Source organism: Polypterus senegalus, chromosome 1 (assembly GCF_016835505.1).
Source record: "Polypterus senegalus isolate Bchr_013 chromosome 1, ASM1683550v1, whole genome shotgun sequence".
Taxonomy (NCBI): domain Eukaryota; kingdom Metazoa; phylum Chordata; class Cladistia; order Polypteriformes; family Polypteridae; genus Polypterus; species Polypterus senegalus.
The window spans coordinates 3,201,631-3,229,281 of record NC_053154.1 but is presented as its reverse complement, the minus strand read 5'-3'; the positions used below and the strand labels follow the sequence as shown (position 1 = coordinate 3,229,281).

General features: G+C 43.6%; 1 protein-coding gene across 1 annotated transcript in view; it reads right to left on the bottom strand.

Annotated features, from left to right (window-relative positions):
* Positions 1-4,039: 4,039 nt before the first annotated feature.
* The window catches only part of eif3s10 (eukaryotic translation initiation factor 3, subunit 10 (theta)), a 74,198-nt gene continuing 50,586 nt past the window's right edge, over positions 4,040-27,651 (bottom strand). Inside the window, exons 19-22 of the mRNA XM_039743745.1 lie at positions 22,528-23,066; positions 16,102-16,243; positions 11,330-11,517; positions 4,040-4,915 (exon numbers count right to left, since the gene is read on the bottom strand). Coding sequence (XP_039599679.1) covers positions 4,707-4,915; positions 11,330-11,517; positions 16,102-16,243; positions 22,528-23,066 — 1,078 coding nt within the window. The 3' untranslated portion in view covers positions 4,040-4,706. The remainder of the gene's footprint in view (positions 4,916-11,329; positions 11,518-16,101; positions 16,244-22,527; positions 23,067-27,651) is intronic.

Here is a 27,651-nt window from a genome sequence, read left to right as displayed (position 1 = left end):
CAATCGTACAACCAGAGGTGTAGGCCTGTGAAGTCCTCGGTTAGCACGATGGATGGAGTCTGGATCACGACTCGCCGTCTCTCCAACGCCACAGAAAAGTTCACTGCTGAACTGGCACCGGAGTGGTGCGGCCCGCCGACGATGGTCCAGCAAGAAAGTTGACACCGTCAACATCGCCAACCTCAAGCCTTGGTTCGGCCTGGGGGGTGGCGAAGGTAGCAGTGCTACCACTGGGAGGACTCCATTTCCCAGCAGCCCCAAAGGGTTGAAACAGGTGTTGGGGGACTTAAAAAAGGGGTCCGGCAAAGCAGCAAGAGAGGGCGGTCTGTTTCTGTGTACCCCCTGTGAAGTCAATGAGGAGGAGTGAACTGTCTGGTGTGTGAATAGCGAGCGGTGCGTCTGTGAGGGGGGCGTTCCCCCAAATCTCAGGACCACCGGTAGGACTTATTACGGCATCTTCACTCCATAACATTTCATCCGTGATAAGGACAATGGCGTGAGAGTCAATTGCTTTGTCTGGTTTTTGACGTTTCTATTTCATTTATTCATTTGTTTGATTTGTGTCTCCGTCTGAGTGAGTGCTGGTCAGGCCACGGCTGGGTGGGTTCCCGGAATCCCCACCGAAAAAATGTAAACAATCACCGGCCCATCGATGGCGTGAATCTGAGCGACACCGGACCACCACAACGTCACTAGGGACTAGAGACTGTTAAAAAGAGTCAGGAAAAGAACAGGAATAACAGAGCCGAGCTTCATGGTGGGAGTGACAGACGTGAGCTGCTCAAAGCCAGAGAACAGAACACCGAAGTCCTACACGGTCTGCAGACGGCCACCGCCGAAAGAAAAGGACGGGACGCTGCAGAGGATCGAGGTTGACTGAGCAGATCTGAAGACATGGTGGGATACTCTGCTGTATGACGAGACAAACCCGAGTGGACACCACGGGACATTTTGGTTTCACGAATTTACATGAAAGGGGATGCACAGTTACAGAATCGGAATATCGCTGTGATTTGTGTACAGTTCGTTATTTGCATGTTGCTTCTCCGTAAATCCATTTTGTGTAATTTGTTGGCACAGCAGGAAGGGGTCTGAAAGGCAGTGTGGAGTCGGTCTCTCGCACATCGCTAAACACGTGGCGGACCGCAGCGGAATCGACCGCCGCGAGCTAATCAGGCGTCTCAGAGGCCAATAACCCGGGAGAAATCCGAGTTATTGAAGCGCATGAAAACACGTTAAGTGACTCGTAGGATAATCACACGGGCTGGGAATGCTGAGATTTATACAAATAAATTGAAGACTCATGGGAGATATGCAAATGTCAAAGCAAATCATTGTAGAGGGCACACGTCTATGGGGCGCAGCTAAACTAAGCCATGTGAACGAACGCCTGTAGTCACTCAACACGTCTCTCATATTTGACTAAAAGGAGCTTCACTGACAAGTAACAAGAACATCGAGAATTCTGTGGCGCTTGATTTCCAGGAATGCCCGAGCTCCGGGCAGCCAAACCACAACTGCAGAGTTTGGACCTTTGAGGGTTGGGTGAGGTCCATGGTGGTCCCACTTTGGGGTTTCACGCGAGTCATACGCGGGGTGGGGGGTCCTCTGTCAGTGACCTAAGCGCACAAACACTCCGAGTATGGCATGGCGGTTGGTTCCCCCACCCCCCGGGAGAACAGCACTGTTTGGGGAGGGGGGTCCACCTTCATTGAGCTTGGTGGTAATTGTCCCCCTGGGTGACTTCGGGGCACTCAACTGTTTTCAGTGTGAGGCCCCTGGCTGTGCACCCAGAACCCCCTGCTGGTAGATCCGCTGCTGGATTGCAGTTCCCTAAATGCTGCCCCCCCCAGAGCCACCACTGGGTGAAACCTTTGCAGAGTTTTGTGTCATTGGCCACCAAGGCACTCTATAAATGGAAGGGCTCGCTTGGTGGCACGCAGCGTTTGATGGGACAAGACGCGACAGAGACCGCTGCGGTGGTGCCTAAAAATGAATTCTCTGCCAACGGAGACATGTGCCAAGAGGAAAAAGGCTTTGGTGGGCACTTTTGAAGAGCCTCTCGCTGCACACAGACATCTCTCTTGGTGGCCCTGATGTGCAGCTTCACATGTGGATGTTGTTTATGGACCATCCAGGTGAAGCCCCTCCGGAGAAGCGAGCAGGCGTGTTGTTGGGGGCCGCTGCTCCCCAGTAGCCTCAATCATAGCAAAGCGAGAGCAGGCCGTGCTACTCAGCCATCACTGGTTTAGCTCTGAATTCGACCTCATCGAGCTCCTTAGCATTCACCCTGGAAAAACGACAGCAAAAAATGTGATGACGAGTGACAGAAATGTGCAAATATCAAAACACCAACCCAAATCCAGCAGGATCAGCCCGTCGAGTGTCCAGTGCTGCACATTTAGTACATGTCCTTTGGGTGACACATTCTGAGACCTCCACCAGTGACCACTTGGAAGTCACAATCGGGACAGTAGACACGCGTCTCTTTGTGCACTGCTCCTTTATCTTTTCTGTTGTTCAGACATGAGGGTAGAATGGCAGTGCCTGATCAGCACTGTCAACGTGGGCTACCAAGGTGCAAGGTACAGTGACGTCCACATTGATGGTGAACAGGGCGGGGGGCAACGTCTTTGCTTGTTCTTGTTCATAACATACTGCGCCATGCTGAAGCTTCACATAATGAAATTCATCCGCCATATCACAGTGGTTCAGTCGTACTGCGGCATACACATCACTGGCCATCTCAACGTCAGGTCAGGGTGGGGAGCTACAAATCAGCTCCGGATCCACGCAGACATGCAGTCCAGTCCCACCCTCTACATCTGCCACAGTCAGGTGTTACGAGGGCACCCCTTGGCCTGGTGCAGCCACTCAACGAGGACCGTGCCGGCCAGATCACCCTCAGGTAATGGCGCCACATGGCCGTAGTGCTGTAATGGACGCCCCCGCATAATGCAGGTCATGAGCCTCATTCGGGACTCTGTGAGCAACACAAAGTCAAACCAGCGGGACACAAGGACCCTCTAAAGAGACCCACAGGAAGGAGTCCAGTCTTGGTCTCTGGTCACTGGACAGCATGCATGTCTCACAAACAGGGCACACCAGGGACTCTAAAGACTTGGACCTTCATCCATTTACAGAGATATCGGGACCACCACACACCCCTTTCCAGTGATCTCATGACATTGCTCTCCCAATCCATCTGACTTCATAGGAAGAGTCACATGAATGTCACTGCCGAGGTCAGTAAACCTCTCGATGACGAGGTGACACTCTCTCCGCAGACAGACACACTGCTGATGGCCGTGCCCAAGTGGTCATTCACGGTGGCCTGGCTCTTTGATTTTTATCAGGACCCTCACAAGCCCAGACACTCGGAGCCTCGATTGAAGATCACAGCATAGTCACCAACAGATGCCTGCCATACCCTTCCCATCACACACACTGCACAGAGCAGACGAGACCCCTGACAGACCCCCAGGATGACCTGCCGACAACGCGTTCTAACAGCTGATGGGTTTTGTTCAGTTCGCTCAGCGTGTGTCAGATGTGGAGTCCACCAGTCGACTTACCCGACGAACTCTGAAAAACAAGATGTATGAAGAGTGGGAGGGCGAGACCAACCAGGATAAACAGAACACAAGTTTAGAAATGCTTGACGAAGACGTGTCTGCCATCTAACCTAACAAACTGTCACTTCACCGCCTGTACAAATTTGGCTTGTAAAGGTGGACTTTTGTTTATTCTCTTCTCTGTTTGAGGGGGGCTGTCATGGACAGCACGGGTGGGCAGACTACTGTTAAGTAGACGGGTGCCAATGTTTGTGACCAGGCCGTGCCTTCCAGAGCTACCCTGAGATTCGTGCCACCCCGACTGGTGTGAAATCGAAGCAGACCCACTTACATCAAAGTGACTGCCAATTTAAACAATTTGTATTTTTAAATCAGCATGAAAACACAAAAATATCTCAAGCGCATCAAGCATTTACCACATTGCTTTATTCATTCTTTTAAATTAAACACCTAGAAGCCATGCAGCCTGGTCAGTTTTTCATTTTTATTATTTTATTAATGCCAACACAAGTACTACTAGCCACATGTGAAGCTGAAGAACGTACGGTTAAAACACAGGAGCCTGGAATACGATGTGTGACCTTCACACTTTATATAAAATATTATTTTACCGATATCCTTAGGCAAGTAAATAACTTGATGAAAAATGATTTGAATAATCTGAAAGCCAGAGAGGAAGTCTGGGAATGCACGTGCCACACGCTTTGCATAACAACAACAAGTGTATCTACCAACCATATCAAAAAGTGCCCCCCCGGACCGGACCAAACACTGCATTCGGCTCCTGCATCCAATCAATCAGCAGAGAGCAATCCGTCTCCCACACGTGAAGGGTTTGCACCAGGAGCCGGCGCTCCCCAATCAAGCAGCAGAAATCTTTAAATGATGTGTGCGAGGGCTTTGATGGTAAGAGCTTTTCACTTATCAATAAAAGGCAACGTCTACACAAAGCAAACCATCTGTGCCAACCTTACCCATTGCCAGTGGCTAAACGGCACATGATTATAAGAGCTCCCTCTGCTTTCCAATGGCACACAATCTGAAAATATGAAGCTGAGGGACTTAAGAGACTAAGGTTCTGGCATAGACATCAAAAGGGAGAAAGAAGAGAATTTCAGGGGGAGAGTTTTCTTAACGGCGGACAGTAGTCCAGCCATCATCATCGATTTCGTTCTTGCTGCGCCGCGGAGGTTCTTTGTCTTTCTCCGGTCTCCAGGCGTTTCGCTCTCCATCTCGCTCTTGTTCCTTTTCCCGTGAGGGTGGAGGCCCTCGGCGGGGGGTTTCTCGCTCTTCCTGAAGTTCCTCTTTTCGCTCCTCTCCGGAACGTCTCCAGGTACTCCCTAAGAGACAATTAGCAAAGTATCATTCAGTGAAAGTAGCTTCAGACGTTTGCTTTTTTAATGGTCTTGATAAAACTGACCAAAATCTTTATGTCATTAGAATTCAAAGTTTAGTCCAAAAATGTTAAATGAACTTTTAAAGGAAGAGAAGAGTTCCTTGGTGACAATTCAGAAGCACCAAATGCTACTTCTTACTTAGCCAAACTTTACACGAGAATGTCAGAGGTTCAACGGTTTGTAGCTCTCAGAAAGTCACAGCCAGAGGTGGTGACAACTGTCACTGTGCCCGGGGGCAGACATATCTAGAAAACAGTCAGGTACGTCATAAAAACAGGAGCTAGTATGGAGAATAAAAAGTCAACTGAAACTTGTATTAGCATACGTAGATATGAAAACTTGTGTGTGTGTTAACACAAATCAGGAATGCCAAGCAAATAGTTAAATAAAGGCATATGCCACATTTCTTTTTTAATTAAAGCTTAGCTGAAACCACCAATATCTTATCAACCTGAAGTACAGAGAAGGGGGAGAATGATAGACAGAGACCGCCCGAGATCGGAGAGGGGGGGAACACCTGCAAGTTGAAGGCCAGCTAGAAAATAAGCAGAGCAAAAGGTGAAGATGAGTAGCAAAACACGAGAAATGTTGGTGGTTTGCATGAGAACTTGAAAGGGGCCAGCAAAACAAGCAGCAAATGAGCGGTCTTGAGCGAGGTCACGATGATAAGAACTGGTTATAGAAACTGGGATTTTTGGCTTGTTCGGGGCTCAACTCTGGTTGAATTGGGTTGAGCTCGTGTTATTGATTATTGCAATAAAGCTGATTACTCCATTTGCCTATCCTCCGACTCCTAGTGCCTTCTTTCAAGGTGTGAACCTCTGGTGCGTTTCTTGCCGACACTAGTAAGGTAGTTTTGGAAAAAATTAATTCAGTAACACTTTACATTAAGTGTCCAAAATTACCCTGTAACTACTATATAATTACCGGTACAAGTATGACTTATTACTCTGTAAGTAACGTTATAGTTCATTACTCAGTTGTCATTGTTATTCCACAGTTAAAATACTTACAATGTAACAATTTATCACTGATCCAAAAACAAGTGTACTTACAAAGTTCCATCGTATCTGTACTTTCAAAATGATTACATTTCAAGACCTTTTTTAAATGGTGAAAACACCTTTGCAAAATGGTTACTGCTTCTTCCCAAAATCTAGAGGGGCACCTCCTTGACATGTTTTGTTTAAACAGGCATTTGTCACATTCTTCTAGTTGTGTTACACTGTTTATTGTTCAATTTCCTGGGCTATTATTACACCCATCCCTAACACAATACTGACAAACTCGCATCATTCAATCAAGGTACACGCCATTTAAAACGCATCTTGAAATATCATTGAAAACCAGCAACTCTCCAGTAAAATTGCCCAGACCATGAAACATCTGTTACACAGTTGTAGTTACATACCCGGATGTTTTTATTACATTTTGAAAGTACAGATACGATGTAACTATGTAAGTACACTTGCTTTTTGGATCAGTGATAAATTGTTACATTGTAATTATATAAACATTTAAACACTCTGGACGAGAACAGGCCATTCAGCCCATCAAAGCTCGCCAGTCCCATCCACTTATTTCTTCCAAGAAAACATCAAGTCGAGTTGTGAAAGTCCCTAACGTCTTACTGTCTACCACACTACTTGGTCTCTTATTCCAAGTGTCTATCGTTCTTTGTGTAAAGAAAAACTCCCTCATGTTTGTGTGAAATTTACCCTCAGCAAGTTTCCAGCTGTGTCCCCGTGTTCTTGATGAACTCTTTTTAAAGTCACCGTTTTGATCCACTGGACTGATGCCCTTCATCATTTTAAACACTTCATTTAGGTCTCCTCTTCATCTCCTTAAGGCTCAGCTCTTTTAATCTTTCCTCATCACTCATCCCCTGTAGCCCTGAATTAGCCGAGTTGCTCTTCTCTGGACCTTCTCTTGTGCTGCTGTGTCCTTATGGAGACACAAACTGCACCCAGGACTCCAGATGAGGCCTCACCAGTGTGTTATAAAGCCTGAGCAGAACCTCCTGTGACTTGTACTCCACACGTCAAGGCGCTATACAACCTGACATTCTGTTAGCCTTCTTAATGGCTTCTTAACACTGTCTGGCAGTTGATAGCTTAGAGTCCACTACGACTCCTAAATCCTTCTTATGAGGTGGACTCTCGATTTTCTGACCCCCATTGTGTATTCAAACCTAATATTTTTACTTCCTATGTGTAATACTTTACATTTACTGACATTAAATTTCATCGTCCACAAATCCGCCCAAGCCTGTATGCTGCCCAAGCTCTTCTGTGATGATATAACGGATTCCAAATTATCTGCTAATCCACCTATCCGGGTATCATCTGCAAACTTGTTCCTTATATTTCTATCTAAATGATTTATTTATATTAAAAATAGCAGCGGCCCCTGCACTGCCCCCTGCTGGTCACTACTCTTATCAGCCAGTTCTGATGAGGTTCCTCGCACCGCCATAAACTGTGGAATAACAATGACACCTGAGTAATCAGCTCTAGCGTTACTTTTTATTACACAGTAAGTACGGAGTAATAACTCATAGTTACACTGTACTAATACAGGTAATTACACAGTAGTTACAGTGTAATTAGGGACACAATGTAAAGTGTTACCATTAATTCAATCACTGAACAAATCCACAGGATTAAAAAAAGGTTAAAATCAACACAATACACAAAGTTATTGTGTCAAACAAAACATACAAAACAAACATCCATAGAACATTCATTAGGAGGTTTATTAGCGAAAAAACAAAAATGAAAACAGGCTTAAAAAAAAAACTAAAGTCATCATGTTGTGTGTATCTGGCCAGTGATGATGGGACAATATGGACCCCAGCAAGTGTCTGTGAAGATGGAGACCCTCACTGGTCACTCTCCAAATTGAGCTGCACAAGCAGGTTGTACTTCATTAACTAATTAATTCTTTGGAAACTAAACCGTATCAGAACACAAACAGAAGTTAATGGAGCACATCACACAGTCTGCTTAACACACAAGCCGGCTGACAGAGCACTGCGACTAGACAGTCCCGTCTGAAATGGTTCTTTGTAAAGGATAAAGCCGCAAGTAAAATAAAAAGGTGGGTCACAGGCCTAACTGGATCAGATTGTCAAGTTCTGAAAAAATTCTGAACAGATGCGTTCTGAAAAAATTCTGAACAGATGCTCATGAATGTATTTTATATTTTTAACAATTTAAGATAATAAAGAACACATTCCTACAGAGTCATGAGGTGGTAGTCCATTTTTCCCAGACAACAGAGTTATCAGGTATTGGTCCGCATCTTGAAATTGTACACACAGTCTAAAACTGCACAAGAATGGGAGGAAAGCAAACAGCACAACATTTTTGTGAAATACAGCCATTTTAAAAGTAGACCAGCAGTGCGCTTCTCCTGGCTGATCATCTTTACCAGCACAGCAAACCGTCAGCCCCCTTGTCAAAGCCTGTGCTTTCTCTTTGGAAAGTCGTCACCAAGTGCCGTTTTTGATCTTGGTGCATGTTTAGGCCCAAAAGGGAACAATCCACAGGGATTCCCCAGGACCGAGTTTGGGAAACACTGGCCTAAACGTTATATGCGAGTACCTGTGTTACGATTAGAAGACACCTATGTGAAGCCAAGCTATTGGCAAGAAGCCTGGCAAAATCCCATTGCTGGGGAAAAGGGAGAAAAAAAAAAAAACCCAACACGTGCTGAAGAGGTGACAATTTGCCAAAGAACACACTAAACAGAACTGGCCCAACATTTTGTGGACTGATGAAAGCAATATCTTTATGGGTCGAGGCGCTGCAGACGACCCCCAAATACTGAATTCAAGCCACAGTACACTGTGAAGACAAGTGAAGCAGGGTGGTGCACATATCGTAATATGGGGATGTTTCTCATACTATGGTGTCGGGCCTATTCCTCGCATACCAAGGATCACTGATCAGTCTGAATACCTCAAAATACTTGAAGAGGTCGTGTTGCCTTATGCCCAACAAGACAATGACCCCAAACACACCAGTAAACGAGCAACATCTTGGTTCCAGACCAACAACATTGATGTTATGGAGTGGCCGGACCTTAATCTTGTGGGGTGACATCAAAAATGCTGTTTCTGAGGCAAAACCAAGAAATGCAGAAGACTTGCGGAATGGAGTCCAATCATCCTGGGCTGTTGGCAGGTGCCAGAAGTCGGTCGACTCCGTGCAACACACATGTGCAGCAGGTCTCAGGAACAGTGCTTACTCACACAACTCAGTATCAGTCGAGCGAGTCGGTGAGTGTTTGAGTTTGTAAAGAAGAATGCAGACACTGCTAGTTTTTTTCTTCACTTTCTGTAAAGAAATAAGACAACTGATTCATTTTTCTTCATGTTTTGATTTGAAATAGAATGTGCAGCGTTCCCAATGCAAGTGTGTGTATGGAAATAAAAGCTATGATAAGAATATGATATTCAATTTTTTTTTTTTAATACACTGCTATTATTCTGAGCACAACCGTAAATTATACACATATACAGTGCATCCGGAAAGTATTCACAGCGCTTCATCACTTTTTCCATATTTTGTTATTTTACAGCCTTATTCCAAAATGGATTAAATTCATTTCTTTCCTCAGAGTTCTACACACAACACCCCATAATGACAACGTGAAAAACGTTTGAGGTTTGTGCAAATTTATTCAAAATAAAAAAACTGAGAAATCCCATGTCCATAAGTATTCACAGCCTGTGCTCAATACTCCTTTGATGCACCGTTGGCAGCAATTCCAGCCTCAAGTCTTTTTGAATATGATGCCACAAGCTTGGCACACCTATCCTTGGCCAGTTTGGCCCATTCCTCTTTGCAGCACCTCTCAAGCTCCATCAAGTTGGATGAGAAGTGTTGGTGCACAGCCATTTTAAGATCTCTTCAGAGATGTTCAATCAGATTCAAGTCTGGGCCACTCAAAGACATTCACAGAGTTGTCCTGAAGTCACTCCTTTGATATCTTGGCTGTGTGCTTAGGGTCGTTGTCCTGCTGAAAGATGAGCCGTTGCCCCAGTCTGAGGTCAAGAGCGCTGTGGAGCAGGTTTTCATCCAGGATGGTCTCTGTACATTGCTGCAGTCATCTTTCCCTTTATCCTGACTAGTCTCCCAGTTCCATCCCCACAGCATGATGCTGCCACCACCATGCTTCACTGTAGGGATGGTATTGGCCTGGTGATGAGTGGTGCCTGGTTTCCTCCAAACGTGACGTCTGGCATTCACACCAAAAGTTCAATCTTTGTCTCATCAGACCAGAGAATTTTGTTTCTCCTGGTCTGAGAGTCCTTCAGGTGCCTTTTGGCAAAACTCCAGGCGGGCTGCCATGTGCCTTTTACTAAGGAGTGGCTTCCGTCTGGCCACTCTACCATACAGGCCTGATTGGTGGATTGCTGCAGAGATGGTTGTCCTTCTGGAAGGTTCTCCTCTCTCCACAGAGGACCTCTGGAGCTCTGACAGAGTGACCATCGGGTTCTTGGTCACCTCCCTGACTAAGACCCTTCTCCCCCGATCGCTCATTTCAGATGGCCGGACAGCTGTAGGAAGAGTCCTGGTGGTTTCGAACTTCTTCCACTTACGGATGACGGTCACTGTGCTCATTGAGACCTTCAAAGCAGCAGAAATGTTTCTGTAACCTTCCCCAGATTTGTGCCTGGAGACAATCCTGTCTCGGAGGTCTACAGACAATTCCTTTGACTTCATGCTTGGTTTGTGCTCTGACCTGAACTGTCAACTGTGGGACCTTCTATAGACAGGTGTGTGCCTTTCCAAATCATGTCACATCAACTGAATTTACCACAGGTGGACTCCAATGAAGCTGCAGAAACATCTCAAGGATGATCAGGGGAAACAGGATGCACCTGAGCTCAATTTGGAGCTTCATGGCAAAGGCTGCTAATACTTATGGACATGTGCTTTCTCAGTTTTTTTATTTTTAATAAATTTGCAAAAACCTCAAGTAAACATTGTTTTTCACATTGTCATTATGGGGTGTTGTGTGTAGAATTCTGAGGAAAAAAATGAATTTAATCCATTTTGGAATAAGGCTGTAACATAACAAAATGTGAAAAAACGTGATGATGCGCTGTGAATACTTTCCGGATGCTCTGTATAATACACACACCCACAAATATAAGGCAGTAACACTGGGAAATAAATAACAGGGCTATTTATAGTTTCTATTGCACTGAGCTACTGAAACAGAGGGGCGGAAAACAAAACCCCTCTTACTGTACTCAAGGTAGGCCGGCAATCAGCACACATCAGTCTCTCTGAAAGGCCTCATATAGGCTTCACAAGCAGCAGCCATTTTCTTTCCAGAACTTACCCTCTTCCCGACTGTCTCTTGGCGGAGCTCTTCTTTCACGGTCATCTCGTCTGTCTCTTGTCTCGCGTCGGTCACGATCGTCACGTCTTTCACGGTCACCACGGTCCCAGTCATCCTTCCGAGGAGCGTCTCGCCAGCTGCTGGTTTCCCCAGTTCCACTTCGTCGCCAGGCACTGCCAACTTCCTCCCTATAGAGTTAGGGGCAAAATTAAAGTGGATTGTTCAAAAGAAGGATACGTTTAATCATTTGAATTAAATGGAATGGAGAACTGAAAAGACAGATGAGGTTACTCAAACCACTCAACTAAAGACCTGAAATGTATCCAAGTGTCTACAAAGGACATTTTCAGTAACACTTAAAAAGCAAACATCTTGCTGATCTAATAGAACATTCCAGCAATAAGAGCAACAAAAATTGGAGTGAAGTATGCAGTTCTGGCAAAAGCGGTGGGTTTGAAACAAAGCGCCTGAAGGAATAACGTCAAGTGGCCATATCACTTCGCATCGGGGCACCAAGATTAGTCACATAATACAACATAATGTTTAATTCTAGTCTGCACTTTTAGCTGTAATCACAAAGGTGACATTGTGGTCTCAGGACGTACCCAGGAAGAGAGTATTCGTCAGGTAAGATGGTGACCCCTAAAAGTGCCTCTGTGGCATTAAACCAGCTTTACACTAAAGCCCCTCACTCAAGCGAATATCATTTTTTTAGTGACACAGAGCACAGTCCGAGTTTGGGCCGCGCGTGATACAACACTATTGTAGCTCAACAGTTCGATGACAGAACGGTGACAATCTCAGCCAGCACACACCGCACCTTTGACAGTCACTTTAACCAAATCACTCTTCTCAATCTCCTTAAATCAGTTCACTCCTGGGGGGTTACACATTTTTACTCCCAGCATGCTGTTATTAACTTTAACTGAACTCCGCGTTTATTTATTCGGTATACAAATTCCATATTTATTTCAAAAGAAATTTTGAATCGTTTTTCACCCATAGCTTTAAATGCTTATTTTTTATTTGCCACATTCTTTATCATTGTCCCTTTTCCAAAGGGTTTTCTCCCAATATTGCGTCCAAATGCTGTAGAGTAGCAATGGGCTGTGCAGACCACAGAAATACTCCTTGAAAATGCCACTCAAGTAATGGCTCCCATTGAACATTCAGTGCTGTCAACAGTTAGATATAAATAAGAGAGGCAACTGCACAGAAAGGAGCAAATTTAGTTAATTTAAGTTCTACGAAAACTACAACTATCAGCATTTCTCACAACTGTAGAATGGCAACAGGACAACTCAAACAATGAGATCAAGGAAATTGAAGAATGATGCAAGGATTGTGAAATCTCACAGCCACAATGGATACCCAGGTGGGAAGTCGGTGAAAAGCCAAATAGAGGGGCGTTCAACCTCCATCCCGGAGGCAGACTGTATTTAAAACATCAGAGAAACCGTGAAGAGAACGGGCCATTCAGACCAACACGCTTATCCATCCAATTCACCAAGTGGACATTTCAGGGTCCCTAAACTCTTCCTGCTCCCCATCACACCACGTGATTATTTTATTCTGTGTGTCTGTGGTGCTCTCTCTTGTAACATTGCACTTAACAAGTTTCCCACAGTGTCCCTATGTATTTTAAAGTAACAGCGTGAATTCTTTCAATCGAGTCACCTCTTAATCTCCATTTGGTTTAACAGTTCAACTCCTTCAGTCTTAGCACTGGAATCGCCCTAAGTTGCTCTTCTCTGGACCTCCTCTAGCACTACTATATCTTTTTTTTGTGATACGGAGACCAGAACTCCAGGTGAGGCCTCTCAGCATAACCTCCATTGCCTTGTAGTCCACACATTGTAACATGTAACCAAAGGTGCTGTTAGCCTTCTTGATCCCTTCAGTGCTCTCACTACCTTGATGAAGACGCTACTCAGACCACCACCAACACTCCCAGGTCCTTTCCATGAAGTGTGCTTACAAATCTCAGACCTACGTGTATAGTTTCCATTAAACTCCACCTGGCACAAGTCTCTCCAAGCCGGTATTACAGCTGTCCAAGTTCTTCACTAACAGCTTATTCTCCATCCTGTGCGTTTCCATTTAGTTTAATAAACGTAACCAGCTGATTGATTACATTCCTGTCAGGTCGTTTGTGTATATTCAAAGAGCAGTGGCCCCTGCACAGTCTCCTGACGGACTAGGACTTGGTTTCCTCTAACTAATCCTACTGTTCATCTCTTTTTTTTTTTTTTTATATATATACAATTTCTTAATCCTATGGTAGCATGGTGGCGCAGTGGTAACGCTGTAGTTAGGAGACCTGGATTCACTTCCCAGGTCCTCCCTGCGTGGAGTTTGCATGTTCTCCCTGTGTCTGCGTAGGTTACCTCCCAAAGTCCAAAGACATGCAGGTTAGGTGCACTGGTGTTTCTAAATTGTCCCTTAGTGTGTGTGTGTGTGTGTGTGTGTGTGTGTGTGTGTGTGTGTTCGTTCTGTGGTGGGCTGGCACCCTGCCCGGGACTTGTTCCTGCCTTGCACCCTGTGTTGGCTGGGATTGGCTCCAGCAGATTCCCAGGACTCAGTGTTAGGATATGGTGGGTCAGATAATGGATGGATGGATTTCTTAATCCCTGATGAGAAACTATCAAAAATGTGGAGGTCAGATTGCAGGCTCAGCCGTTGTATAGCACCCGTGGAGCAATTTTTCAGGCTAAGGGCCTTGCTCAAGGGCCCAACAGAGTAGGATCCCTACTGGCAGTAACAGGATTTGAATCAGCCACCTTCCCAGATTTACTATATTATATATATATATATATATATATATAGTACACTGTCAGAAAAGTCCTTAGCCAGGTTAAATGGTGATTTCCAATGGCAGAACATTAGAAAGCACTTGTGGAACTTTTTTTCTTACATACTTCCATGTGAAAATTTATGATTTGTTATTTTTCCATTTTACTTACTGCACGTTGTAAGAAGTGTTTGTCCTTTTCCATTGCAACCTGAGCCATTAATGCTGTGCTTCCTTGTGGAAAAGTAAGTTTATTCTAGATCAGGGGTGGCGAAATCCATGCCTATAGGGCCGCAGGTTCTCATTCTCACCCCTTTCCTAATCAGTTTTCACAGCTAATTAACTTTTTCCCCATCACTTTAATAGCACTGTTAGAAGAGTTTAAGCCCTCTGAATTGACTCCTTTCTTCATTAAATGACGGCCAAGCAGAAATGAGATATGAGATGACCTAACAGATGACCAGCTAAACTGGGGCTTCAAACTCCAACCAATTTCACTCCAGTCACTTTCTTAAAGAGAAGCCCACTCTTGCTGTTAATTAAACCCGTTATTTAATTCCATGGCTTGTTGCTGCTCTCATTCTGCCACAGCAGACATTTCCAAAATTGTTGTTTTTCTGTTCTTTCTAAGAGCACCAATGTCAAAATGTTTTGGTGACCTGAGAGATCAGCCTTACAACGCAGCCACAGGGGATGCACAAACCAGTGTGTTTCTTCTTGCCGGTCCCAAGCCCAGATAAATGGGGAGGGTTATATCAGGAAGGGCATCCGGTGAAAAATTTTGCCAAATCAACATGCGGACCACATTTGTTTAGATGATCTGCTGTGGCAACCCCCTAATGGGAGCAGCTGAAAGAAGAAGAAGAAGAAGAGATCAACCTGACCAAGACCCTCACCTCTCTTTAATTTCATATACTGTGCGATGGGCACAGGTGAGCTGGTCATGTGGTGGCTTGTTTTGTGTCTCATTATTGTTTGGCTGCTAATTAAAGAAAAAGACAACTATGGGGCCTGAGCCAAGTGAATTAAAAGAAGTAATCAGCAGCAAAAACTGGTCACTAATTAAGAAGATGGTAAGAACGAAAACCTGCAGCCACTATGGCACTTGAGGCCTGGAGTTCGCCACTCCTGTTGTAGATAATTTAATATAAAGAGGTTGAAGCAGAGTAGTTAAAATGTCTACAGGGTGGTCCAGATCTAATGCAGATCCAGATTGTCTGGATGACTTTGATTTATGCAGGGACGATTCCAGTTCGGCACGAAGACGATTCTTCATGTCATCAGGTCGCACACTTCTCGATGGTCTGGGATTTTTCGGGAGATTTTCTATGTAATAAACTTAATAAGTTATATATAGCGTAATGAAAATTGCATAATTAGATCTGGAGTCACCCTAACGTTGTGACTTAGCGTATGTATTTCACTTTGTTTGCAGACCACAGCAATAGGAATTCAAGTCCTTTCTGAGCACAGGCTACGTCTGGAGTGATTTCCTACTTCTCTACCACCTGGAAGGGCACCTCCCGCGGCCAGACATCTCATGGCATCTACTGCCTTTCAGACTTTTATCTCACCCGCCTTTCCTGCACCAGCCTACCGTACCGAGGCCAGCCCTCACTTACATACATATTTATATTACATACACCTTGTCTTTTATAACTTCGTAGAAAGCAATGAGAGTTTTCATAATTTTAAAATATAGAAAAAATACAAACAATTGTAAATTTCTTATGAATGTAAACCTGTTTTTTTTTAATGCAGGTTAAGAGTAGGAAATAATGAAAAAAAAAAAAAGTCCAGCCAGTTAAGCAAAGAGCTGAAGGTATAAAGGACTGAAAAACCGGTGGCCTCAGGCGCCGACACAAGCGCCACCCAAAGTGGGACTGGAAAACAAAGCCACAATAACTGAATTGGTAGAATTACAACATGAAATACCACAGTAAATTAAACTTAAATCTGAACAACTCCACTGGGCTCTCACCTTGGTGCCCGCCGCTCTCTGAAACGATCATTGTCTTCATCCTCTTCTCCTCCTTGACTGCGGTCCGCATCTTCTGAGCCGCCCATGTCACGTGGGGGACCCCAGCTTTCTTCACGAGCCTTTTCTCGCTCTCGCCAGCCACCTGCATGAAAGAAAACAAAAAGCACAATGCAATGTTTAGCCAGCTTTAAAATCCCTGGCAATCGTTGTATGCTCTTATCACGATCTACTCTGTAGCCGTAAGGAGCCCGGCTAGAAGAGACAACTATGTGGACTCGACACAGAAGACCTGTGGGAACAACAAGCACAGGCTACGCTGAGCCATCCAAGGCAGAACTCTACAGCATGTTACAGAGCCTGAACCAAACACGTAAATGTTAACGTAAGTCACTTTGTCTCTAAATAAAGGAGTAGTCTTTTACTATCTCATATGGTGGTCTTCAGGCAATAACCAACCACATTTACCTCCCCCCACCCCACACAGTGTTTAAAGCACACAGGAAATGACTACTGGCAGGGTTTCTAAAAATTCATTGTACAGAAAAAGCACTTTACTACCTCGCCCAAAATGGTGTGTGCTCCTCAACTGGAATTGGCACCTTCGACACTTAAATTAGATGTGCGCACTTATTATGGATTTAAACAATGTGAAGAACCACAAGTTGATAAAAGCAAAGGTAATCTGTGCAGCTCAAAGTTTTTGTGTTATAACAGCACTTAAATCGGAGAAACAACTTATCCCAGAGACGTAACCTTAGTTGACATCCAAACAAGGAGAGCCTAAACACTCTGCACTGGAGAGAGCGGGTACTTCCAAGCTTCCATTTAACTTGTCACACATCCAAACAAATATCAGAATCTATAGCAGTTTTTATCTGTGAAGACATGAGACCTTACACTGTTGTTGAAAATGAGGGTTTCGACAAATGATAAAAGGTTGTGAAACTGCGGTATGCGATACCAACCAGAAAGCAAATGGCTGAAGTTACTGTACCCAGGCATTAGGTCATCTCAAGGCATAACGTGATCCACCACAGCTATGCTAAGACACACAATTGTATTCATCAATAGCGCCGGATGACCCCGACTCTCTTGTCTCACTGACCCCAAAGTCTTTCTTATGTTTGGATAAGTAGGAATTTTCTCAAATAAGGAGAAAACAGAAATTTTAGTGATTGGCAAAAATGTATATAATGAGGGTATTAAAAATAAATTTGATCCATTAAGACACCGGTAAAGAATTTAGGGGTAACTATTGACTCTGGCCTCAATTTTAAATCACATATTAATCAGATTACTAGGCCAGCATTTTTTCACTTAATTTAGCAAAAGTTAGACCTCTTATAACACTGCAAGATGCTGAGACATGAGTTCAAGCTTCTGCTTTCAGTCGACTAGATTACTGTAACGCACTCCTCTCAGGACCACCCAAAAAAAGACAACGAGTTACAAAGAGTGCAGAACGGAGCTTCCAGAATCTTAGCTAGGAAAGAAAATCCAAGCTCTCTAAATTCTGAAATGGTGAGGCTCTAGCAATCCTGCTGAAAGGTCCTTATAATCTGCAAACGGGTCATCCAAGACTGAAGATAGCGGCACTGTAAACTAAGTTATACGGACATACATTTTAAGTGATGACGCTAAAGTGCAGCGAGTTCCTCCAAACCTAAGATGAGGAGCCCAACACACACGAGAGCCTCCTACTCTTAGTAAGAGACTAATTATATCAGGTATGGAAACAGACAGAACCGTAGCCCTAATTTGATTTCCTTTGATGGAGGTGTCCTTTATGTATTGTGAAAAATAACCACCAGACCAATTATGTTGATTAAACAAACAAGAGTATATAGCGTATTATGAAAACCCAACCAAACTATAGACCTATTCCACAAAACTGATACTAACTAATATGACCAAACCCCGAACCCACCCTTTATAATGCACTACCCAGAAAAACATCAAAGCAGAAAAGGAAATGAGACCAAAAAAAAAAATATATATATATATATATATATATAAATAAATAAATCAAACACGCACCCCATACGCATTCCCCAGTGCCTTTTAGATCAAACCTTTTTTTGGCTTTGGATCCAGCTGGGCTCGGTGTCTTGCTATTAAATCCAGCACCCTGCTCAAATATACCACTGTCACGTTTGCCCTCTACCGATATAAAGTGTGCATTCTCACCGGTCCGTCTCACCCAGGTGTAATGGCGTTAACGTCCCTCAATGGAAGCATCACAAATAAAAGGCAACGGCGTGCACACCAATGTCCTCCCTTGGTCAGCCAGCAGTCGTTTTTTGCGCGCACACGAAGCGATCTAGATACGGAGCATTTCGTGCCTTACGGATCACTCCCTTTCTAATCTTCTTTCCCAGCCGTTTCTCCTCTCCTTTATCAAAATGCGTGCCTCCTTGTCCTTTTTTCAGTAGGATCTTCCGCTTACGACACACACCACAGCGTTTATGCAAGGGCTCACAGGTGTGGTTTGGCTTCCTGTTCTCCTTAAAGAGATATCCTTAAAATACTCAATCCCTAGGACATAAACTCGAAGGGTAACAAGGGGCAGAAACAAAGCACATAAAATATGTAGCAGCCGTTACAAAAGGACTTCTTAATGAGCAGACGGTAACTCGTTACAATTTTAACAACAAAAGGTCCCAGCCTCTCAGACCATAACGCTACACAAGGAAGCACCACAATAGCTTGAATTTTCATGGGTGCCCTTTGAAATTTGTTTGTGAGTAGGAACTTTTTAGAACATTAGAACAATCTGGACAAGAACAGGCCATTTAGCCCAAAAAAGTTCGCCGGTCATTTGCACTTAACTGATCTAAAGTAACACCATATCGAGTTTTAAAGGTCCCTAATTTCCTGCTGTCTCCCGCCCTACTTATTCCATGTGTCTGCGTGAAGACAAAAGCTGTCATGTTTGTGCGAAATTTACCCTTAACAAGCTTCCAACTGTGTTTCTTATGATCTTGATGAACTCATTTTAAAGTAAACTTGCTCTGATCATTAATATTATGGGAGGAAGTCTCATTTCAGGGAAGGCTTGATGGTTCATGACACCCACGCACTGAATGCTAAATGTTGTCGCTTTACAGAAATATAGCATGAGGCATAAAGATCTCCCACATTTTGAAGGGGTATAAAAACAAATTATATATATTTCTGAAAAGTACATAAAAACAGTTTTGTTTAAAATGGGTTTTAAAAATCACATCAGACAAATGGTGGCCGTTGATGGCAATACATTTCTTTGCTGAAGATGTTCCAGGACGTTCTCCATCACTCTCTGGGTCATCTCAGGCAGAATGACATTGATTTCCTGTCTGTTCCTTTCCTTCAAAATCCTCAAGAGATCAAGGACGATGTTTGAAAGCCTTTTCCTTTAGGTAACCCCAAAGAAAAAGGTCACATGGACTTAAATCTGGTGGCCACCCCACATCTGTCCTTAACACTAGAATTAGCAGATCTACGAAAAAACTCGCAAATCTGGCCCACCATAAAACCGTTCACACCTCTCCGCCAGCATCTTTTGTCTTCTAAATGTGCCGATTAAGACGAGCAGCAAGCAGACTGGCTATTCAACCAATCCACCCCAAGCCCCGTTACAGAACGTTCACAAGCTTCTCCTAGCTCGTGCCTTGTTTGATTATCTGGGAATGAACTGCTGGAGTTTTAGAGTGGAACTAATAGATCGTTATTTGGAACACATGCATTTCATGTATGCTCCGTTTCTACAGTAATCTGTGCAAACGCATTGATAAAACAGAAACTTTTTCATATTTTAATAATAAATGATACAAAATGTAGGCATAAACTATAGAATGTGTGAAGCCTGAAGTCCAAAAATCAAATACACACGTTCACAAAAGGTTCAAGAACAATACAACAGCTTCTGTGCCGTAGCGGAAAGATTTGCTGTCTCAGAGCGCAGCAGGCCCACGTGCCTCCGAGACCAGAGTTCGATTCACCGCTGGGGAGAAAGTGATTATTTTTTTTTTTTCCTTTTTAACCTTCGCCACTCTGCCTGCCTGCAAGCGCCGGCTTTCTGCATGCTAGGCGTTTTTCTTTTTTTTTTGTTAAATAAATCGTTAAGTTTAAAATGTCGATTGCGGTTATTTCTGTTGATTAATTCATGCTTTCATTCATAATAGCTAATACTGTCATCAAGTGGTCGCTATTTTTGCCTGTTGTATACAATCTATGTAGCGTCTTTATCTCCACTCTCACTGCCCACTTGCAGTGTAACGAAACACGTTGATGCTGAATGAGCAAGATAAGATGTCTTGGTTAACGCAAAGCGGAATTGAATTCTGTGCTCCATCGCTGAGCCAATCAGCACCCAGGAACTTAACCATGTGCTCTGACTGGGTAGCTTCTCAGCCATCCGCCAATAGCGCCCTTTCCCTGAGGAAGTCTGTACCAGAAATAAAAAGACCCACTGTCCAGAAATCCGCGAAGCAGCAAAAAATCTGTGATTTTTTGTATTACGCTTACATATAAAATACGCAAGAGTGAAGCCGCAAGTGTTGAAGCGAGGGATTACTATAAAAACTGCTCAAAAAATGAAAGGAACACTTTGAAAACACATCAGATCTCAATGAGAATAAGAAATCCTCCTGGATATCTATACTGATATAGACTGGGTAATGTGTTAGGAACGAAAGGATGCCACATCGTTTGATGAAAATGAAAATGATCAACCTACAGAGCCCTGAATTCAAAGACGCCCCAAAAATCAGAGTGAAAAAATGATGTGGCAGGCTAGTCCATTTTGCCCAAATTGAATTGCAGCAACTCAAATTGTACGCAGCACTTTGTATGGCCCCTGTGTTCTTGTATACATGCCTGACAACATCGGTGCATGCTTCTAATGAGATGACAGATGGTGTTGTGGGGGATCTCCTCCCAGATCTGGACCAGGGCATCACTGAGCTCCTGGACAGTCTGAGGTGCAACCTGGTGGCATTGGATGGACCAAAACATAATGTCCCAGAGGTGGTCTATTGGATTTAGGTCAGGAAAGTGTGGTGGCCAGTCAATGGTATCAATTCCTACATCCTCCAGGAACTGCCTGCATACTCTCACCACATGAGGCCAGGAATTGTCGTGCACCAGGAGCCACTGTACCAGCATAGGGTCTGACAATGGGTCCAAGGATTTCATCCTGATACCTAATGGCAGCCAAGGTGCCTTTGTCAAGCCTGTAGCGGTCTGTGTGACCCTCCACGGATATGCCTCCCTAGACAATCATTAACCCACCACCAAACTGCTCATGCTGATGATGTTACAGGCAGCATAATGTTCTCCATGGCTTCTCCAGACCCTTTCACTTCTGTCACAGATTTAAAAATTTTGTGGTCGAGGTGCATTCTGTCTGTAGGTCTGTCTGCTTTTCATGAGAGAATTACTTAACGGATTTAGATCTATAATTTCCTTCAACTTTCCGGTTGATTTTGCGACTTTTCTCATTGTGCTAAGAACCAGAGTTCACTAGCCGTACCCATTAATTTATGCAAATCCAAGAGTAGCTGTGGGCCACGAGCAGGGGGCGGGGCCTTCCTCGTTCATTCGTCAGCCTCTGTTCGAGATGGTGTACGTCTCGCCACGTGTTGGAGTGCTCCTCACCTCTGCTTAACTAGTGATACCTGTTTGCTCAACAGACATTATCATCTAGAGATTGTAAAGGAGTACCGTTTGACGTTTTTGTGAGAGAGAGAGAGAGAGAGAGAGAGAGAGAGATCAGAGCTACGTGTTTTAGAGGGTAGCTGCTGATTGCCAGAGATTGAGTGCCAACATCTATTGATTTGTAAAGTCTGTCCGCCGGGTACAGCTAGTATACTTTTAAAGACGTTGTCCTCTCCCAACATAAACACAAAGACTGTCACAAATTGGCCAATCACAGTGTGTTACATCCAAAGGTACTATAAGGGATATGCCTCAATTCTTCCATGTGAAATTCCAGAATTTCAGGTTTTGATGTGCTGATTAACTGTTTGAGGATACAATTTGGCAAGTTGTGCCCTGTGGAAGGGAGGACTGCCATCCAGGTAGACTCCACTACCAGGAGTACAAACAGGCTAAACTTAAATGAATTTCATCGAGACCCCTCACATGCACATTTTATGTTAATTTCACATGGCAATTAATCCCCTACAGAGAATCAAGGTGGTTTGTCAAGTAAAGCAAAGATTAGCCCTGAAGTTAACCTTCTCTTGATTTATGTCACGTTGATAATCACCTCATTAATAAGATCACCACAGTTACAAAAAGATAGAATACAACAGGCTGATGAGCAGACTAAATTACAGTTAAGATTGGTATATTAGTCTGAACTCGGTGTCAAATTTAAAGAAAATAAAACAAATGAGAAAAAAAATTAGAATATGGGGAAAAAGTTGCTTATTTTTACCATACCTGGTTTACCAAGTGGTTTCCAAGGACTTGCTCTGGAATCTTCCCCACGTCTAGATCCTTTCTCATCCTCCTCACCCCTTCTTGTGCCGGAGTCTTCGTCAAAGCCTCTCCTGGGGCCGCGGTCTTCGTCAAAGCCCCGTCTCGGCGTACGGTCTTCATCAAAGCCTCTCCTGGGGCCACGGTCATCATCAAAGCCCCGTCTCGGGCCGCGGTCATCGTCAAAGGCTCTCCTGGGGCCGCGGTCGTCGTCAAAGGCTCTCCTGGGGCCGCGGTCGTCGTCGAAGGCTCTCCTGGGGCCGCGGTCATCATCGAAGCCCCGCCTCGGTGTACGGTCTTCATCAAAGCCTCTCCTAGGGCCGCGGTCTTCGTCAAAGCCCCGCCTTGGTGGACGGTCCTCATCAAAGCCTCGTCTGGGGCCACGGTCCTCATCAAAGCCTCGTTTTGGTAGTTTTTCATCAGCACTACGCTTAAGACCTGCATCCTGGTCTTCATCTTGGATTGGCTTTTCTTCTTCACCACCATCTTGTCGCCATTCTTTACTAAGCAAACACAAGTAAAAATACTAATTAGTTGGAGCTTTTTAATGTGAACAGAAACAAAACACACAAATAAATTGAATAAATATTCAAACTAAAACTATACAGCCTTCACAAAATCATGTTGAATTCTTTCAAAGTATTATAGGAAAAGAAAAAAAAATACACAGAACTCCAGGAGTGAACATTTCTGTAAATGTAATCACATAAACGAACACATTAATGCAAACATTTCAGTAAGTTCCATGTTAAAACGTGTAGAAGAAAAGTGTTTTCCAGGACTTGACTACAACGTGTCATGGGTGTCTGCACCTACCACACAAGCAATGAGGGAAAACAACAACAACATTTATTTTTATAGCACATTTTCATACAAACAGTAGCTCAAAGTGCTTTACATATTAAAGAATAGAAAAATGAAAGACATAATTATAAAAAAATAAATCAACATTAACATCGAATAAGAGTAAGGTTCAATGGCCAGGGGACAGAAAAACAAAAACTCCAGACGGCTGGAGAAAAAATAAAATCTGTAGGGATTCCAGACCATGATACCGCCCAGTCCCCTCTGGGCATTCTACCTAACAGTGTGTGGGCGGGCAGGCCAGCCAGTACTCCTGATCACTGGGGAACACTGGGGTAAGTAAAAGCACTGGGGGACCCATCGTCTTGACATTAATTACCGTATTTTTCTTATGGAGCAAATATTGCGTCACAGACCGTGATGTGTATTACCTGACAAAAGCTGGCATCCAGGGGTAGAGGGTGACAATCAGCTGTTAATGGCGACCGTTACGTTACAGGCTTTCCTTTTCTGCTTGGAGGAATGTTACTCATTGACACGGCATCTAATCTTTGTGTGTGCGGGAGTTACGAAATGTAAATAAATGTAAACGAAGGCAAGATGACATCTCACGAGGGAGCGATGCGAGTGCAGAAAAGAAAATACTCAGCAGACGATGTTTTGCACAATTACAGCGGAGTCGAACTCTAATTTTTTACAATCTGATTTAATTGACAGTGATCAGGAGATAGAGCAAGTGAGTGAGGAACTGGCATCAGCTGATCAGACACCAGCCGACGCCGCCCCAGCTGAGCGCATTCACGCAGCCGATGCACCTACGATAAGGTTCATGTGGGAGGAATACTCAGACATTGATCCGTGGGAGCCAAACTGGCTACCAGACTTCACAAGACAGCATGGCTTGCTGTTGGACTCGACAAATTACCAGCCGCTGGACTACTGCAGGCTGTTCTATCCTGAGGGTGCCTTTTAGCTATCGCCAGACGAGACAAACAAGTACGCAGAGCAATTTTTTGAATTGTGGGCTATGCTTGCACCGCATTCTTGCTTTTCAATGGAAAATAAATGTAATGAATGAAATTGTGGAAACCCAGAACAAAAGATGAGCTGAAGGGCTTTGTGGCCTTACAAATAGAAATGGGACTGGACTGGTGATATAACTTTAGGGAGCATTGGTCCAAACGTGCTTCGTCCCCTGATGGCTTTGGACAGGTTATGCCGCGTGATGATAGGCACACGCTGCTGCAAAGTGACTGTGAGCAACTGAGCTTCATAAATTCTGACACTAGCAATGAGGAGTTCTTGGGGTTTGCAGAAAACTAGAGCGCTTGAACCTTAAAGTCTCTCCTCATTTGTTAATGACAGTGATGATGGTTTTTAATACCGCTGTTGATTTTACAAGGTTGAAATATTATTCTGCTATATTTTATTAAATATATATAATATTAGTACACCATTTGGTTCAGAATATCTTTATTCTTGTTTTAGGTGCATCTTACGGAGTGAAAAATATGGCAGTTCATAAACTGATAAGAATTTTCCAAGGGATTTTTACTTAAGTTACTTGTGTGGTGCTCTTTTTCTTTACTCAAGTGTTCTTCACATCAAGTGGCTTTGAGAATGACCCTGCTCTATACTGCTCATGGGGTCTCTTACTACACTTAACTTGCAATCTAAACAATCTGGCAATTAGTCACCCCCTGCATTTCACTTAAGGTGATATCAGGAACTAGTTGAGGAAAAAATACTCATCGTGTCGCAGAATATCAGTGCAGGAGCTCCCAAAGAATGAGGTGATTGAACATTCATCTCAGTCTCAAGAAGGACAGAACACTCAGATGAGAAATGCACATGAAGTGACACTTTTTTCTTCCCCTTGCAAATATGAAAGAATATTCTGGACAAAGTCAGAGAGGCGAGACTGCGTCGATTTGGACATGTGCAGAGGAGAGATGCTGGGTATGTTGGGAGAAGGATGCTAAGGATTGAGCTGCCAGGGAAGAGGAAGGCCTAAGAGGTTTATGGATGTGCTGAGAGAGGACATGCAGGTGGTAGGTGTGAAGGAGCAAGATGACGAGGACAGGAAGATATGGAACAAGATGATCCGCTGTGGTGAACCCTAACAGAAGCAGCCGGAAGAAAAAGAAGAATCTGGGCAAAAATAACTGAATACTCAAGTAAATAAAAGTGCGGCAAAATGGGACAATTAATACATAATATGAAATGTGAGAATAAACTGAATCTCTCATGAAACATTTTTGTTGCTAATTTCTTAATTTTTGTGACATACTGTACATGCAATATGAAACAAGCCATGGAATGAAAACTGTCACTGTCAATCATTAAAGTTAAGAGGGCGGGTTCTAACGAGTACTGTCTTTTGATTGGTGGGACGGGCCGTAAACCTTTAACTATCAAGGGCCGCATTAACAGCAGACACTTGAGATGCTAACTCCAAAATGTTTTTAATTAATAAAAGTAGCTGCTTCGGATAATAATTCTGGCCAAATTTTTACTGCACTCGTACGTGACACACACAGTCACAACTTGGTTACATTCACATGAGTCCAGCAAAGCACATGATTCCGCTCTGTGACAACTGAAAGGGCAGAATATTTTTATTTGTATTTTAATATTTGATACAGAAAGGCACAACTGAATGAAAATCAATTAATTTAACATGAATGCCTTCTTTGTAAAAAAGCCGACATGTTTTCCAAAATGTACTATGAGGCCATAAAATGAAAAATTCCAAATATCATATAAACCTACGTCTCTTTTTTTTTTTGACATCATGGACCATAAGGTGCATACTAATTCAGCGTGAGCAGGAACACTCAATAAAACTGAATAAAAAAAAAAAAAATCAAGCGATGGTGAGATACGAAGGCGGCAGATTCACCAGCGTCTGTGTGTCGGCTTTTATTCCTCCAGATCAGAGAATGTCCAGATCCATTGCCTCAAAACACCACTCACATCTACAGTTACTCCGAGTTTCAAATAAAAACTAACAGCGTCAGATCCCTGGGTGGGGAGGGCGAGAGTATGTATGGTGATCGTGAGTGACAAAAAAAAAAAAAGTGACAGGTAAAAAGGTAACTTTTACAAGTCCTATAAATGTACTCAATGCGTTACAGACACAAACCAAGTGTATGTGTGTACTGTATAATAATATGAACAATAAGAGCAGCTCACTACTGAAAACGACAAATCTAGGAGGCCATCAGGATCAAACCGGGGACTCTTGATCACAAGTCAGCAAATCTTAGCGCCACACCACAAAAGCTGTTGTATCGTCCTTGAACTGTGAAAGTGTTTATTTAATCTTTGGACTTCAGGTTTCACACATTCTATAGTTTATGCCTACATTTTGTCATCCTTCTATATAAAAGCGGTCGGGATTGTCCTTCTGTCCCGTGAGAGCTACGCAGGCGCGGAGTTTCACACACGCTCCATCCATTTTGCAATGCACGATAGGATTTGTAGTTTCGTTTTTCCAGGTAAAAGATGATTTTCTACTCCAGACTGTGCGATATCTTCTTCTTCTTTCTTTCTATATAAAAGCGGTCGGGATTGTCCTTCCGTCCCGTGAGTGGAAAGCGTAGCGATATTCCGCTTATCACAGACTTACTACTTGAGGCTTGCGGTACGAAGCGACATGATGTGAGCAGAGTTCTGGTGCTCCCATCGTTCCCTTGCTTTTGTGCATGATGCGCTGGAAAAATAGACAAAATTATGTCTCTGGAAATAATTAATGTTGATGGAGTACAAATGCCTCACCGCGTAGTAAATATCAGGGGGGGTTCAAAAGGGCGACCTCAATATATAAAATAAGTTTACATTTCATCACAAAAATAACAGAAACTACGAGTATTAAAGTAATACCGCTCAAATGCAATATAACCAAATTAATGAGTTTGTGTAAAATATCAAATTGATCTACATATTGAATTGCCTTAAGAAGTGGTCAACTTAAAAGGCGGGTCAGCCCAGTTTACTACTAAAATATGAAAAATGTTTCTGTTTTAACATTGTGTTTACACAGATCACTGTAGAAACGGCACACACATGAAATGCATTTGTTCCAAATAAGCTATTATTTCCACTCTAAAACTCCAGCACTTCACTCCAAGATAATCAATCAAAGCCTGAACTGGGAGAACTTTGTGCACATTTTGCGGCAGTGGGCAGAATGGAATAGCAGGCTGCTTGCCTTTATCGGCACATTTACAGGACAAAAGACGCTGACGGAGAGGTGTGAACGGATTTAAGGTGGGCCGGATC